Here is an 18,174-nt window from a genome sequence, read left to right on the forward strand (position 1 = left end):
CAATAGCCCCACGAAAAGTTTTTTACGATCCCCTTGTCGGCTGGCTTCTGAATTACGAACATTAAAACCGTTTTTAAGGGTATCGCGTTAAACGCGATACCTACGCATATTGGCGAGAGATTATCTTACAAGACTTGACACTTCCAGCAACACGGTGTAGTGTGGAACTCGTTTCGTTATATTTTCTTTTTCTTTTTTTTTTCGGGTTTACGTTGAAAAAAATGCACGTTTCATTTAAACGAAGGAATCCGAAGCTTGAAATCTACTTGACACCATCGCTTAAAAAGTTGTCTTTAGTAACTGGTTTAAGATAGCACCTAAGATATAACTGTCTCTGTCCGAACTAAAATAGCACTCGAGATACAAGTACATTACAAATTCTATCGCCTGGTTCAAGTGTCTGAACGCTAACCTTACTTTTCCAGGACGAGAAGACACTCCTACGGTGCAACGTGTAAACGTCCTCTCGCTAGTCGCCGTCGGAGCTCGCGTACACAGTGTCTATGATACCGTAAAAGCCAGCCCGTGTGTGACGATGTCGTCGAGTGGTGAATTTTCGACGCTGTCGAGTGGTGAGGTCACCGGGACCGGTGACGATTCGTTACCAAGCTCTCGGGAGGCAACCGCGGAAGCAGCGAATTCCGGGGCTGGATTTATGCCTCTGCGCGAGTTCCTGGACAGATTCTCGCTGCCCAGGGTGGTTAGGGTGGAAGGTGCCGGTGGACGACCGATACTGTTGTACAAACAACAGCAGAGATCGCTTCGAGTCACGGCCACCCTGCTGATGCACCGTTACCGCCACGATGTTAAAGTTGGACCGGAAATCGTGATCCCGGAAGGATACCCTGGTAAGTACCGAGATTCTTTGTCTACCCATCAGGGCTCAGACTACACGTCGAATTATTCTCCATTCAAATATCTGAGCATCCAATATTCAACGAACACTGTTAGAATACTCGAATATTTGATTGTTCGAGTTCTTCACTATTCGAACTCTTGACTATACGAATTCTACACTGTTTGAATTCTTCACTATTTGAATTCTTCATTATTTGAATTCTTCACTATTACAATTTTTCATTATTTGAATTCTTCGCTATTTAAAATTCTTCGTTATTTGAATTCTTCACTATTAGAATTCTTCACTATTACAATTCTTCACTATTTGAATTCTTCACTATTTGAATTCTTCACTATTTGAATTCTTCGCTATTAGAATTCTTCACTATTTGAATTCTTCACTACTTGAATTCTTCACTATTAGAATTCTTCATTATTTGAATTCTTCGCTACTTGAATTCTTCACAATTCGAATATCCAACTATTCGACTAATCAAATACTTGAATATTTTATGCACTGATCAAGTATCTGAATATTCATAGTATTCGAATAGTGTGATGTACTGTTATCTGACTATTCAAATACTTGAATATTTTATGCACCGATCAAGTATCTGAATATTCATAGTATTCGAATAGTGTGATGTACTGTTATCTGACTATTCAAATACTTGAATATTTTATGCACTGATCAAGTATCTGAATATTCATAGTATTCGAATAGTGTGATGTAGATTAGAAATTAATCTTTTCGAATTCAGATATTCTTTAAAAACTACATTTTCGCACAATGCTATTCGAATAACGATATTCGAAACCTCAGATATTCCAATATTGGAATTCGAATATTCGAGTATTCAAAATTTATTCGTAGCATTCAAATAACAGGAAATATTCAAATGGTCCCAGTTCTACTTTCTGTTCGTCATTTTGACACAGGGAGGAGATCCTGTGTTAGAAATTAGATTTGTCAAAAGAAGGTAACATGTTACTGAAATGTCGAAAAGAATTATGTCAAATAAATTACTATCATCTTACTCTTATTACCAATAATTTGTTACCTCCACATCGTTACATTAAGAGTAAAATGCAAATATCACCTTGTTATACTGGAGATGTAACTTGTTAGGAGGAAGAGCAAAATATATTTTTTGTTCTACAGTTGGTTAAAATTAAGTGACCACTGGTGATCACTGCGATTAAATAATAGTTACTGGCAATAAAAAATCACACATTAATAAACACAAAAGTTATGTTAATATACAGGATGTCTCGCTAAATGGAACCACCTAATTATCTACCTTATTTTTTGCCGAATACGAACTTAAAGTAATAAACACTTCATACGTCATTTCTTTATTTATCATAACGGAATTATTATCTCTGCAATAAATCCTTTTGTTTTTTTTATGGGGTTACCTCGAAGTTAAAATCTATTCGCGTTCATTTGATTCCGTGACCACAATAATTCCGTTATAATAAATAAATTATATTTATTTATTTATCAGATTATATATCAATGTACAAAATAATATATTGGTTTATTTTTAATTACTACTTTTACGAAGTCATATTTTACGGATGAATAATCATACATCATACTTACGGCATGGAAAGGTTAATGAGAATATCAATGCAATGTGAATTATGGCAGATAATGAACAGTTAATGTTGGTTATTGTACCAGATAGAAAAAATTATGTAGTCAAGATACACGGAATCGTTATCGTATAAAATAAAGATCTATTATCTTCGTAGTCAGGGATTTATTACCTTGGCAATTAGCACAGCTCCTGATAGAGTTTTTCTCCGTTAACGTATGAATATGAAATTTTTAATCGACTAATTGATGTTTATTAGGAAATTTAATCATTTTAATTGGCTGTATTTTCTCAAAAAGGTGATAGAAATTCATGTTACATTATAATAGCGTCAATGCTGAGAATTTGCCGGATCTGAGAAAGTTTTTAACAATTGCACCCAAATATGACTTAAATGTTTTGTTCTTTAATAATTACAGCAAGTAACAATATATTCTACACTTTCATTTCTTTGAACTTCTAACTAATTCTGTTCCATGATCGTAGAATTTCTAATAAAATTGTTTATAACATTATAAAAACTGAATTTAATTGAAAGAAAACGAATTTATCACCAATAAAAAGTAAATCAATTGTGTTCGTGGAATTCGTTTCCATTTTCAATAGGTTTACGCTTATCAGAAGTGTGTGAAGAAATCTAGACACATTTAATAAATCTTATAGGTACTGTACTTATTTTTTTCTCAAGGAAGTGTAATCTTTTCGAATGAATACAAATGAGTATGGTTTCGTCAATAAAAGAAAATTCTTTGCTCAACGTTCGGAATAAAAATGTTTCATATAACTACAAGAGTTCTGCAACAATGAGTATATGTTTTGTTTCGTTTCATTCGGAAATTAATTTCCTATCCCAGGGACCAGAAATAAACTTCTCAATGTTTTATGCATGGCTCTAACTTCAAATGTAGATTATTTATCTAGGTAAATATTAATCCTTTGCAAACGGAACTGTGGCGTCATTGTGGACGAGAATTATTAGAGTATGCAGTCAAGAAAATATACGTGTTTAACTTTTGCATTATAAAAACTAAAATTTTACTTAAATTCGATAAAATTTCTCTTTACTTGTAAAAGAAATATAACTATATTGATAAATATCTAATTTTACACACCAGTATCGTATAATAAGGTTTTGCTAAATCCTGATCGACTAGAGCTGTTCTAGTTATTAAATGTTAGTATCTTATTATAGAGGCAAATAAGTATTAGTATTTTATTACCAGTAAATTTTGTCTAAAAAAGAATTTGGAAGATATAACTTTTTAAATTGGCACATCAAATACTCCTACAGTCACTAATTGATACAAATCTGCTTAAATTTAATTTTCTTTTGCATATTACCATATGTGAAAATATTTTGGTCATTTTTTTCCAATCTTTCAACGTAAAGATACATAATTGAAATATTTTCAACCAAACCTGTAACATACTTTCACTTACACTATACTTTCTCTCCATTCATTGCTTAAATTTCGTGTACTAAAAGTGCAATCACTATTAAGATCGTATTTCTACGATACACATTCACGAATATCAAACTAGACGTAAGAAATGATTTTTTAGCCAATTATTCCCAAAATAATGATCGAAGCAAAGCATTAATGTTCTTTCGGGACAGAAAATCGCGTGTGAAAAAATTGAACAATCGTGCATATCTTTCGATCTCCCAAATACGAAATAATCGAATCCGATCGATTAATTTTCAAGCGACCTAATTTTATCTACCCATGTGTATTGAAACGAAAGAATGTCGTTATCTATGCAATCTACGAATACCGAGTATAATAAGAGAAAGAGCCAAACGAGATTTGTATCATTCCTGAATTGCACCCCCGTCTTTTAGTATGCGAGACAGCTGGAACTTTTCCCTGGTCGATAAATCAAGTCAAGGAGAACCGTCAAAACGCTAGGCGAAGAAAAAGCGAAAGCCAATAGCCGTGCAGCCAGAAATTCATTAAAGTACAGTGCGCCGGTGGCGCTTAATGGACCGCGAGGTATCCGTAACTGCATAGAATTGACCAACCGTGCGGAGTGTCGATATATCGATCACGTCGACGACGATGATCGATCGTGCGCGCGAATCCTATCGAGAATTCGATCTCGGATTAAAGGCATTGCAGCTGCTTGCACAAGATCGCGGCTAAGAAAGCGACCGATTAATAAAGTGTTCCTTTGATCGGTGAAAACGTTTACGGTTTTCGTTTTCTTTTTTTTTTTTTCTTTTTTCAGGGACGATACAGTTTCGTCCGAATTTTCCTAAAATTAAAGACACTTCGATCGATTATTCGCGTTCGTGGTGCAATAAAAGTGCAATTACTATTAAGATAAAATTTCTACACGTTCACGAATATCAAACTAGACGTAAGAAATGATTTTTTAGCCAATTATTCCCAAAATAGAATCTAACAGAGACCAAATTGTACATTCAGGACGAAATAATGTGATCGTTTGGGTGGGAAATGTTACTTGTTGTTGCACAGTGAACCGATTGTAGGAGCAATGATTGTTTCAGTTATATTTGTATATAATCAAAAATTAGAAAGTTATGGATTTTAGGAGGATTGATATTGGTATGAAAAATTCTTATCTAAGCATTTATGTGCTTTCAACGTTTCAAGTAATTTGTAGCAAATTTTGGAATCTGAGATCTGAATTATTTACGAGAATAGATTGTCGTTATATCTAGACATTGCTAGTGGACTCGTCGGTAGGATTTATTTGTGTAAATTATTTGGGTTCGAGGTTTTAAACTTTAAAGGAAGTGTTTGAAATTTTACGAGCGATTTAAATTCTTCGGAGAATTTTTAAAACAGCATAAACAAGATTGTATCTTTTCCAGGTCGAATGTGAGCTCTTTCGTGTCTTAGAATGACCCGATTATTGGTCGAAAACATTAATATTGTTAAAAGCATGTTTATTAATTTTTGTTACTGTTAAATATTTAAGTAGCCAAGAATACGATTTTATTCTAATTGGTTGGCACGTACTCGTATAGAAATTAATATTAAAAAGTGGATATTTGTTTTACTTGATCAAGTCATGAAGTGTTCACTTATACAGTATCTTATAAAATCTGCATACACGAAGATACAAGCAGTTAATTTTATTTATGTCGGTTAATTATCCACATACGAATAATAAATTACCGTCATTTCTCTAGAATATTAGGGCTAACAAGATTCCATCACATGGTTTACACATCTATGTAAATCATTTCGATCTTTCTTTTAACGAGGATACGTAAATAGTTTGGTATACTCATTTGGAAAGAATGATTGAACAGATTTAAACCATGGAATGGAGAATGCTTATTAAACAATTTGAATGGAACATCAAACATTTCGAAATACACGTAATTATATGCTATTAAGATCTCGTGAGTGATAGACGCGTGAAAGTACACCTATTGTATCTCGCTAACTAAAATCATCGCACAGTTTCATGAAATAAGGAATAATTATGACATTTTTCGATATTTCATTCTGTTCGTCTTGTAGATAGTCGTAAAAAGGCTGCCTGAGAAATGTATCCTTTAAGTATAAAGTAATAATGCAAATTCTTTCTTCAAGGTGATTAGGTATTTCGTCATTGCTATAACAAGAATTTCAGGATCATTAATTTTTTAAGCGTTTGAAATATTTCGTAAAGTATTCCTTTTTCGAACATCTCGTCTTAATACTTTTATACGTAGAATAACGCAAAAAAAAAATCTGTTTAAAAAGAATATATGGTTCTATTTAAACAAGAAAACATGACCTTGGAATGTCAGCATAATGATCGCGCAAAAAATTTTTGCTGATCATCGTGTTTGTCATTCAAAGCGTGCCATTAACTTTATCTTGATCATTTTTTTTATATATTTATAGGTATTGGAGGTATTTTAGTTATTTTTATTGAAATGACCCACCCTGCTACTATATATAACAATTATAGTTATTCTAAATCGATACGTACAGATCAACCTAAACGAAAATTAAAAGTCAAGATTTCTAAATGTAGCAGTAACATTATTAAATAAAAATTCCTCTGTAAAGGATCATTATATTAACAACTTTGATATAAAATAACATTCAGTTTGAAATAATTAATGGATTATAAATTCCATTTTAATATAATTTTTGAAAACTGTTGCTCCAGTTTTGGCATCGTATAATTTCAATCTAAACATCAATCACATCTGTTCACTAAGATAATTAAATTAATTAATTTTCTTATTCGTACGTTAACACTTTTAAATTAATAGTTACTATCAAGTTATGATATAATTTAACGATAAAAAGAACAATCCCTTTGCGTCTACTCCAACATGTTCAATATCCTTCTTATACAACATTCAAAATATCTATATCATAGAATAAGTTCCTTGAACTTAATGTCTATATTTTTGAACAGTTATGAACCCTTTAAACAAATTTCCTCTTTCCTTTCCAATCGAACGTGACAATTTCTATACTCTGCTACATTTGTAGATTTTTATGTATAAATTGAACTCCTAGCATAGATCCAAACGTCGAATCCTTGATGCACACTATACAATCCACGTGTGTATAAATAAAATACGAGGTAAACTCGTGTTACGATGTTAAAATGCAATAAAACGAAGTTTACCCTTCATACAAATTGATGAAATTAAAATACTACGCCGTACACGTGTCCCTCTTTATCCAACGAGACCCACACAAGTGTCTCGATGTAATCCTAATAAATAATTCTAGGTTTAGAAACACATAGCACGTGGTGTGTCAGGGCGTGCCAGCTCGAGGGTTAAACACCCCTCGACATACCGGTTCGTGACATCGCTTACAACATTCTCGAGATTTCCTGCCGTGGAGTCGGGATACATAAGGAGATGTATTTGTTTGCTTATTTACCCGCGGCCGAGTGTGTACATATGTAATCAGGTTGTAGTAGGCACAGTGGTGATTTAACCGGGGCCCACAGAAAGAAAGTAACATGGTTGTAGGTGGCAGTGGCGATTTAACAATGAAACCGACCGTTACCCAACGGAGGAGCGTTCGACTTGAACCGTGCTTGATCCTGACCAAATGTTTTATTCTCTACAGAGGATCACATGCATTTATTCAATGCAGTTTCACCGACACGACGTTCTGTACACGATGTGGGTGATCGAGTGTGCACTTTTGTTAGGTCAGCAACAGTGTTGATGAGTAGACAGAGGTAGAGTAAATTGATCGTGCAATCACGGTCTGTATTTTTTAACAAACGAGCTGACACATGGTCTTTTCGATCGAGAGGATGGAATAGTAATTTGCAAGTAAGAATTTTTACACTAAATTCAAATGATGGAATCGTCCACCAAGCTCCACTCTGTATATTTCTTCGACGCAAACGATGCATCGATTTGTACGATTCTGTGATGGAAATTAAAATTTGGAATGAGATTTCATTTTTTTTACTCTCGATCACCTAATGAAATATGTACGTAAAGTGGTTAACTTGTAATGTTTGAATATCCATCAAACCTTGCTTTGATAGATGACAGCGTTTAATCTTCAGAAGGAAAATTAAACAATTTTAAAAGGAAAATTATGTCGCGAATAAACATGATATACGACAATCTATAAGATAATCTTACAAATTAACACGTGTATGGAATACATAATGGAAAAGTTTAAATAGAATATTGAAACATACTTACAATATTTAAAAATTAAAATTCGAGTATTATCGATGCATTGGTGAATCTTATCTAATTGAAATAAATACGAACACGACCTTATTTATATTAGTTTTAATTATACATAGTTCGAATTTTTGTCAAAAATTATTTGAGTGACATATCATTAAAAATGGTCCAAAGGAGGTTGCGTTTGGATTCATTTTCATCGGGAATACATTGTAAATTTGCATAAGAGTTTACAAAAGTCTTGAGTTGACTAATACTTTTGTGGATAACTGAAGCATCCTATTTTTGTCTTATTTTAATTTTTTATGATTAAGTTTATTTATTGAATAATGACACTTACTAAAGAGTCAATTGAGTTTGTCGTAATTTACAAGTACTCGATTAAGTTATGATATAACATAACTACACGTAACTCTTCACTTGAAAACATTGTGTCATTATAGTTTTCGTATCCTCCGCGAATTTTTCTGAACCTTGTTCTACTATAATCATTACCTATACTACCATTATATCTTGTACTTCAAAAATTCTTGAAGCCTATTAACAATTTCTGCAGTCAAAGAATTAACAGTTCCTTTATGATTCCAACTGTAGCTTTTTCCAATCATTGTATTGTTACTAATTTCACTTCTAAATTTTGTCAGTTGGTGTTGTTACTTTCTTTATGTAAACCCTATTCATTTTCCAGAATATAAGTTTTATTAAAAGTTTCCAAGGTACTTAATCTTGTGTCTGTGAATTACACAATAACAGTGAAGTCATAAAGAACATCATTCTCAATCGACAATCATCGATTTTTTTTATCAACTTACATACATAATGCTACTGTAAACAATCAGATATTTATAAAACATCGATCTAATTAAAAGTAGTGACGCCATCTACAGCCTACTGAAATGTTTATTCAGAACTTGCGATTGCTCGTAAAAAGGATTTTCTGTATTCAAAATTTTCTTCTATCTTCATTACTTTTCGAAATATTTAAATACAATAGCCATTTACAATTTTTAACCGCTACGTAACGTTTCTCAAAAATTATTTGAGAATTATTTGACTTGAAATTTGAACTGTATACTCACAATACCATCCTCTATCTCAAAACAAATTTAAATTATTTTCAATCAAATTTAATTCTTTTCTTACAAACCTTTGTCCCTGAATACAAATTTTGGACATTTGCCCAGTTATTAAAAATTCCAGTGTTATTCAAATTTGACCATTTGGACCAGAAAAAAAATCTACTGTAACCTGCAATTAGGAAATTTAGGTATCGTGATAAGAGGACACTTATATTTTCAATATACATTAAAATTTTTTGTAAAAATTGGCAGAAATATTGTTCAAAGTATATACTTTTAAAATATTGGGTTGTTCGGAAAGTCATTACGTTTTTATGGTGAAAATGAAACACGATTTTTGTAGAGTGTATAAACATTTTATTAAATTATATATTCTCCATTTTGGAAAACGAAATGACTTTCCGAACAACCCAATACTTAGAAAACCATTGGATAATTATATAGAAAAGGGGGCGAGGTTTAACTGGTTTCGACGATTTTTTAATGTTATAGAAATCAACATTTTGAACAACCTGTAGATGTAACCGCCGCTGGTCCTTAATTTCTGAAGTTTTGTCTCAAAAAGATCGCTGCTACTACATTGAATTCTGTCTGTATACGTCAACTCACGATTGCCTCTTATCTCTTGTTTCTATAAACAATGGCACAGCAACCAACGACAAAACTGGTATACGTAATAACTCGACCGAGTAGCCGGCCGCCTCGTGGCGACTAAAATAAGGAAACCTAATCCAAACCTTGCTTAAACCTAACTATTCCACCTTGTAACTAATTTAACTGATTAAGTACGACTTATGTTCTTTTATTCCAGCCAAGTGATTAAGTACACCCGATATACGCATGCATTACCTCAATTATGTTTATAGAAACCATAAACAATCGACGATTCAATACTTACACACACACACACACTGCCACAGGCACGTGGCTATAGACAATATTCATTGTAACAGTAACAATAGTTTTTTGAAAAAATCTTAAAAATTGAAGTCAAGCAGCGATTACGTTTACAGAAAAAAGTTGTTCAAAATGGTGATTTCTACAACATACTCAAACATCATCAAAATCGGTGAGATTTCCCTTTTCTAAATAATTATTCAACAAACAATTTTATTACAAACCATAAACAATCGACGATTCAACACTTAGACACACACATACACAAAACCACAGGCACATAGCTATAGACAATATTCATTGTAATAGTAACAATAGCTTTTTTGAAAAAATCTTGAAAATCTAATCCAACCAGCGATTACGTTCACAGGAAAAAGTTGTTCAGAATGGTGATCTCTACAACACATTCAAACATCGTCAAAATCGATGAGATCCCCCTTTTCGAAATAATTACTCAACAAACAATTTTATTACAAACCATAAACAATCGACGATTCAACACTTACACACACTCACACACTGCCACAGGCACGTAGCTATAAACAATACTCATTGTAACAGTAACAATAGTTTTTTGAAAATATCTTCAAAATCTAATCCAAGCAGCGATTACGTTCACAGAAAAAAGTTGTTCAGAATGGTGATCTCTACAACACATTCAAACATCGTCAAAATCGATGAGATCCCCCTTTTCTAAATAATTACTCAACAAACAATTTTATTACAAACTATAAACAATCGACGATTCAACACTTACACACACACACACACACACACACACACACACACACTGCCACAGGCACGTAGCTATATACAATATTCATTGTAATAGTAACAATAGTTTTTTTGAAAAAATCTTGAAAATTGAAGCCGAGCAGCGCTTACGCGTATAGAAAAAATTTGTTCAAAATGGTGATTTCTACAACACATTCAAACATCGTCAAAATCGATCAGATCCCCTTTTCGAAATAATTACTCAATAGCGCACTTGCTCGGACTCGAGCTCGGTTCGTAGCCGTCGCTCGGTCGCGAATAGGCACGGCCGAGCGTCAGCCTATAAATAGTGAAGGAAAGTCTGAAATAACGCGGCAGAGCGTGCCGTGAATTATAATTTAATATCGTCCCGATTCGTAATACCTTGCATATCCGCGAGTGTCTGCGGGAACAGCGGTGAACGTACGAATCTCGCCTGGCGAGATCCTTCCCAAGTACGCACACCCTCGCTGATCAACGAACAACAGGGCGTCTATTATTCAACGAAGGAGCCGCGGCGGAGGTGGTCAGTGACATACGGCCGCGAGTAACGGCCCCGGCCTCTCGTATTAGCATAACGCCTCACGATACTTTTTCAATGAAAACGCATGAATTACGTATGCACAACCGGGAGCAGCGTGGGCCGAAATTACGCTGATGCTGTAACTCCGTTGGAACGGTGCAACATTTTTATCAGAGACAGGAACAAGTCTTCCTTAGTCTGTCTCTGTCCTCAGCTTTGTTTCCAGCCACGTTTGTTTCTTGCGATTCGTCGCTTTTCGGATCGATCGTTTCGTTGCGATACATGCGCAGTGTGACAACACGATCCCTCGTAGAGAAAGAGAGAAATATAAAATGTCGAATGATATTCTTCCCGAGAATCGAAAAGTCGCGAGGTAATTTCTCATGGAGAGTTTGAGAAGGAAATATAAAACGTAGAACAATATTCTTTCGAATTATCGGAGAGTCTTGAGGTGATTTCTCGCGGAGGAAAAAAGTAATATAAAATGTAGAACGATATTCTTTCGAAGAATCGGAGAGTCTCGAGTGAATCTCTTGTGAAAAAGGGGAAAGAAATGTAAAATGTGGTAGGATCTTGAAAATATCAAATATGGAACAAAATTCTTTCTAAGAACCGGAGAGTCCTGAGGTAATTTCTTGTGGTAAAGAGAAAACAAATGTAAACTGTGGAACAATCTTGAAAATATAAAATATGGAACGATATTCTTGCCGAAAAGTGGAAAGTCTTAGGGTGATTTCTTGCGGAGAAAGAAAGAAGTATAAAATGTAGAACGATATTCTTTCCAAGAATCGAACGGTCCTGAAGTAATTTCTTGTGAAAAAAAAAACAAATATAAAATATGCAACGATCTTGAAAATATCAAATACGAAACTTTAAAATATTCTTTCCAAGAACTGTCTGCCATCGAGAGAAACAATCTTGAAAATCTGCAATCTGCATAGCATTTTCACTGAATCGAAAGATTTTCGATTTAATTCAATTGTCACCCACGGATGTATTTGTCATTGTTCGACTCATCTCATTATTCAATCCCAATTCACTAGATATATTCTTCGTTGATTTTTGGTTTTCATCTTTTTCCAAATTTTCTATTTCATCTCTTTACCTCCAACAGTTCTTTCTCTTCGGCTCTCTGCCTGCCTCTCCTATCCTTCACCCTCTAGTTCACTCTCAGCGCTCTTTCCCCTCCCACGCTGCAAGAACTTATGCAAAGTGGACGCGTAATGATCACATCTGTTCACAATGGGTCGCTAACGAAGTCCCGACTGCCCTAATCTAGCCACAAAGATCAACTGTGTAACAATCGCCGCGCGCTTCCAGGTCCATCGTGCAGGCCTCCGCGCATTTGCTTCGGCGACGCTCGCTCGAACTACGCGATTCGTGTCAAGGCAGCGATTGATACACTTTAAGAATTTAATTACCTGGCAAACGATCCACAAACAGCTTTTGTTTTTGAAGAAATCGATGTCCTACAGGCCAATGGGTGGGTTTTAGAAATTATTTTCGAAAATCATCGAATGTTGATCTACACTTAAAAGTGCCTTTATCAAACTACAAAATTGAACAAATTTCACTTTGCGAAACAAGTGTTACGAAGGCCACGAAAAGTTTGAATCGACAGTAAAATATTCTATATTGTTATAAAATTAATTGTCTACGAATTTCTTGTCTGAATTCCAATAATATTCTATGAAGAAGTTAAAGTTCCACAGGTTAATGAGTTAAATAAATTATTTTCAAAAACGTGTACGTAACATCATCGAATGTTAATCTACACTTAAAAGTGCCTTTATCAAACTACAAAATTGAACAAATTTCACTTTGCGAAACAAGTGTTACGAAGGCCACGAAAAGTTTGAATCGACAGTAAAATATTCTATATTGTTATAAAATTAATTGTCTACGAATTTCTTGTCTGAATTCCAATAATATTCTATGAAGAAGTTAAAGTCCCACAGGTTTATGGGTTAAATAAATTATTTTCAAAAACGTGTACGTAACATCATTGAATGTTAATCTACACTTAAAAGTGCTTTTATCAAACTACAAGTGTACAAAATTGAACAAATTTCACTTTGCGAAACAAGTGTTACGAAGGCCACGAAAAGTTTGAATCGACAGTAAAATATTCTATATTGTTATAAAATTAATTGTCTACGAATCTCTACAACATAGAAAATTTCGAGACACGTTAAAATCTTTTAGTGCTTAAAAAAAACCATATATAATGTCATAATATTATTTGTATAATTCAAAATTAGGTTTAAAGGCAGCTTCTGGCTTCAACGTTATTTCCTTATTTTATAATACTATATATCCACACTTCACTTATATTTGTAATAAAGACGTTTAATAAGATTAATAAACCCAAACGAAATGTACCAAAACCTGATAATAAAATCTAGACGAACAGTTACGAAACTTAATTCGAACCAACGATATTATTTTATAAATATCTAACGATTGTTCATATGCTTTTTGTTCGTGAAGATAATGTTTCTTTGTTCTTCGTATAACCTTGTCAACGTCGTGTTAGATCGGCATCAGTCAGGTGCGGCTGTGTCTACGTTTATCCTCCTAGAAACAGTGTTTCTCGATAGAAGGCGGAAAAAAATACCTATCTTTATCGAGGCTGTGTAGATATCGCGTGAAAGCGCGCTCGTGACTCCACGAAACCGTGGGAGTGCCTTCCCGTTCGAAAAATTGCTTTTCAAGCAAAATTCCTCCCAGCCGTAAACGTTTCATTATGCGCGTAATTACACAAGTAAATTTGACACGAGAAAGAATTTATCGTTGCATTTGTTTTTTCACGGATGTACACTTACTGTACTGAAGTTGAAAAACAAAATAATCGTTTGCGAATATTTTTGTATATTCTATATCTTCTGAGATATAGTACACGTTTTTGAAAATAATTTCTAAATATTATCAATTAATCTAGATGGATTAGAATTAAAAATAATACGAGGAAATAACGTCTCAACATCTTGTTTCTTAACCTTTCTCGGTAAGTATTGTATTATATATAGAATGATAACGTAGGTTTGCAAATTACCTTCGATGGAGATAAATATAAATAATTATTCCAAACGATTCGTCTACGAAATAAGTTAATATTGCAGATCAACCGGTACGTCGTACGTTTTTATACGATTCAGTTTTGTAAATTTATTCACTTAACAGAGAAATAAGGACGTGAATAATTTATTAAAGCTAATAGAACAATGTCGAGCTTCTCTGCAACGAATTGTCTATGTGTAACACGAAATGAAAATTTTAATCAGGAAAATGAAGAGTAGCGAAGAAAATGAAGCGATTCATCGAGACTTTGGAAAACCTGATTAGATATACTAATAATAAATACGGATAAATATATGACTAATATATATGTAAACGGAATAATGAAATTAATGTAAAGCTGAATACAGATGATACGTCCATAATACTCAGGATTATTCAAATTACATTCGTACGTGGAAATTCATTGTACGTAACGAATTAATTAATTTTAATTGAATGCATTTATCGATATCAGTTACGCAGAAAAATGAAAAGCCACTCGAACGAACGGAGATAATATAAGATAATGTCAATGATAGAAATAGGAAACGAAGTGACGCTTGATGTGAACAACAAAATAAACATAAATTTACGATAAGTGTAATAGTATGCAAAGCGCAGATAGAAAGTGATGAATATGCACAACACCGAAGTGAACGTCTAGAAAGAGCGGCGCAGTAAAATGTATAAAAAACACGAAATGGATTGTGTAATAACATGGTTGTGCAAAGCGTCGATTAAGTGTAGCAATAAACAAGGTACAGAAAAAAGTAAAAGAAACTAAATTAAATAAGACAATAAAGTAAAAAATGTTAAATATACGTAATAAGAATTGCAAATAACAGTTTTCTCTGTTTGTGTTATTTGATGTTTATGTAGAACGAGAACCGGTACTTCCTGTACGATACGAGCGGTAACTACAACGAAAATAATTAACACGAAGAAGGAGTTACCTATGAATAGTAAACGTTTCGTTATATTTCTGAAAAAATGTTAAGCATCGGGAAAATAACTAGAAATACACACGAAGGATAAAATTTACAATTATAACGAGAAATGAAATATTTACGAATAGTGAAGATTTTGAAACGTTTTTGGACAAAGTTTAAGATTTGCGGAAGGAACTGGAAATATGATAACACGTTAGTCACATGGTAAAGAAAAAATTGTATCGAGATGTTATTTGAGTTTAGTATCATGAGTTCAGCGCCCTTTAAATGGCACACTAGCCTCGCGGCAGATTTCCACGGTTTCAAGTAGAAGTTTTACCCCGGCAAACTTTTTAAGATAGGCACACTGAAATCTTTTTAAATTTTTAACAGAATAAATCATAAATCAATTAGCGAAAAGTTTAAATCGATAATGTGCTTAGTTTCCCCATAATAAATTCGTGAACGTTAGATTACTGATAGATTCGCTGTTCTGGTGATTTCAATGCTCGATAGAGCACTATTCTGGTGATTTCAATGCTCGATAGAACACTGTTCTGGTGATTTCAATGCGCGATAGAGCTCTGTCGGATGATTTCAATGCGTGCAATAACAGACACTGAGTTCCATATATTAAATACTTCTTTTAATTTCTCGATACATAAATTTCTTAATTGTATAAATTCTTCTCCATTAAGCAGTAAATCGAAATTCCAGAGTAAAGTGTTTTCCTTGGAAGCTTCCTTTCCGAGAAAATACTTAAATTGTTTTATTTTAGTATGAATGTACCTATATTTAATATTATTTGTATACAAAATTATGTTCAATAAATAAAGAATTAAAATAAAGTAAGAAATCGCAATACATTACTAGATAGATAATTTATTAAAATAAACATACCACTACAGTGTGTTAAAAAAAACGAGGACAAGACTTGGAAAGAGTCCATAACAAAAATTGTTATTTACAAATGTACAATGTATTCACAATGTATACATTTTACAAATGTAAAATGTAATATTTAAATTGTAAAACGTAAAATGTAATATTTAAATTGTAAAACGTAAAATGTAATATTTAAATTGTAAAACGTAAAATGTAATATTTAAATTGTAAAACGTAAAATGTAATATTTAACATTTTAAAACGTAAAATGTAATATTTAAATTGTAAAACGTAAAATGTAATATTTAAATTGTAAAACGTAAAATGTAATATTTAACATTTTACATTTTACATTTTACATTTTACATTTTACATTTTACATTTTACATTTTACATTTTACATACAAGTACCATTTATTTCAAATACAGTACAATCGCATTGTACATTTTACACACAAATACGAGACTTTCGTGAGAAAAATGATTTTAAAATAGCCTCTCAACAAAAACCTACTATCTGTCGATCCGACACCTATACAAGATGTCGAAACAAAAGTTTCAAAACTCGCCGACCACTAAAACGGTATTACAAAACAGAGAGCGGTAACGAAACGTGAATTTTTGACTAGTCACCGGGTATCGAGGGTTCGAGTCAGCCTCTGTGGAAGAGCCAGGCAACGTATTGTCGGGCGGAAGTGGGCCCTCGCTGCCTTCTCCCCGCATAACCCGTTGATTTACAACCAGAAGTGCGTGGTGCACGCGGATTTTCAAGCGGCTTCTTGCTCAGGAGTAAGCCTAGCGCGCCTTTGGATTTGCATAAATCTCGGAAACGCGGGGGAGCCGCGAAATCGAAAGTTCAGCACCGCCGTGGCGTAGGTATTAAGGGTATTCCCATGCGCGTAGCCCAAGCGTTTACGATCGAAGCTGCTCGAAGGAGTTCTTGGTTCCTCGGAGCCATCGAACGTAGCGGACGCGCGATTTATGGTGAACCAACGCGAGGAATTTCTTGTTTTATTTATAGCCCGGTGCTCGACCGACGATCGAATAGAAATATGTTTATTCCTGTGCCGGTTGGTCTACACCTGGTTGACTCCGCGGAAACGAATCCTGACCTTCAGGGGATATTCTCCAAGGAGTTGGATTCATCGAGATCCAACCGATCTGACAGCAGTGTTCTGTAGCTATCTGTTCTTATTAGCTATCGGTATAACTATGCATGTATTAACCTATCGGGCAAGATTGCTTAGATTGAACTATGTTGATAAATAATTGAAATTGTTAACGTTATCTACCGCGTGTGTTTTCCATTCTATTGTCTAATAAATACAGAGTAACGATCGGTAAAACTATTTTTGATTCTTTTGTCGGAAATATTAGAATTTAAGATGTTTTTCTAATGTTCCAATTTAGGCGACCTAATTTTACAGTGGAGGCACAAGTTTGTTAGGTAGGCTTTTTGTGTACCTTACCATTATTTGTTAACGTTTCGTAATTCGTTCACGCAGTACTGCATACTGTAGAACCTCGATAAAAGTTAGGATGTTGGATCGACTTGGAGACTCTTAACGAGTATCTCCCATTATTCGAACCGCAGTGCAATATTAAATTTCATAGTTTTCGTAACATCTTTATGAGATTGTTGTCAATGGACTGGAAAGGGTTTCCCTGAGAAAACGAGTTCAAACATTTACCTCGTTCGAATGATTTTACACGTACTTAGAGATTGTTTAGAATCGATAAGAATACTCGATTACAAGTGACAAAATAAACTGTCTCAGTTCTCTTGTAAACGGGATAAGTGGAGACTTTTAGTTCGAATTAAATACAAACTTCTTATCTATTATTTGACGAGGGAAGTAAATGGACTTCACCTGTAGTGAACAAGATATTGCAACAACGAGCGAGACTCGCATTACACGCGCTCGGTAGTTGAAATTTCAAAGAAACGATACACACGTAC

At 33.8% G+C, this 18,174-nt stretch overlaps 1 protein-coding gene across 1 annotated transcript in view; it reads left to right on the top strand.

Annotated features, from left to right (window-relative positions):
- LOC143149077 (uncharacterized) overlaps positions 1 to 18,174 on the top strand; it is an 88,163-nt gene that overhangs the window by 12,729 nt on the left and 57,260 nt on the right. The window contains exon 2 of the mRNA XM_076316153.1: positions 426 to 848. Coding sequence (XP_076172268.1) covers positions 536 to 848 — 313 coding nt within the window. The 5' untranslated portion in view covers positions 426 to 535. The remainder of the gene's footprint in view (positions 1 to 425; positions 849 to 18,174) is intronic.

The sequence above is a fragment of the Ptiloglossa arizonensis genome, chromosome 1 (genome assembly GCF_051014685.1).
Source record: "Ptiloglossa arizonensis isolate GNS036 chromosome 1, iyPtiAriz1_principal, whole genome shotgun sequence".
In the NCBI taxonomy this organism is placed as follows: domain Eukaryota; kingdom Metazoa; phylum Arthropoda; class Insecta; order Hymenoptera; family Colletidae; genus Ptiloglossa; species Ptiloglossa arizonensis.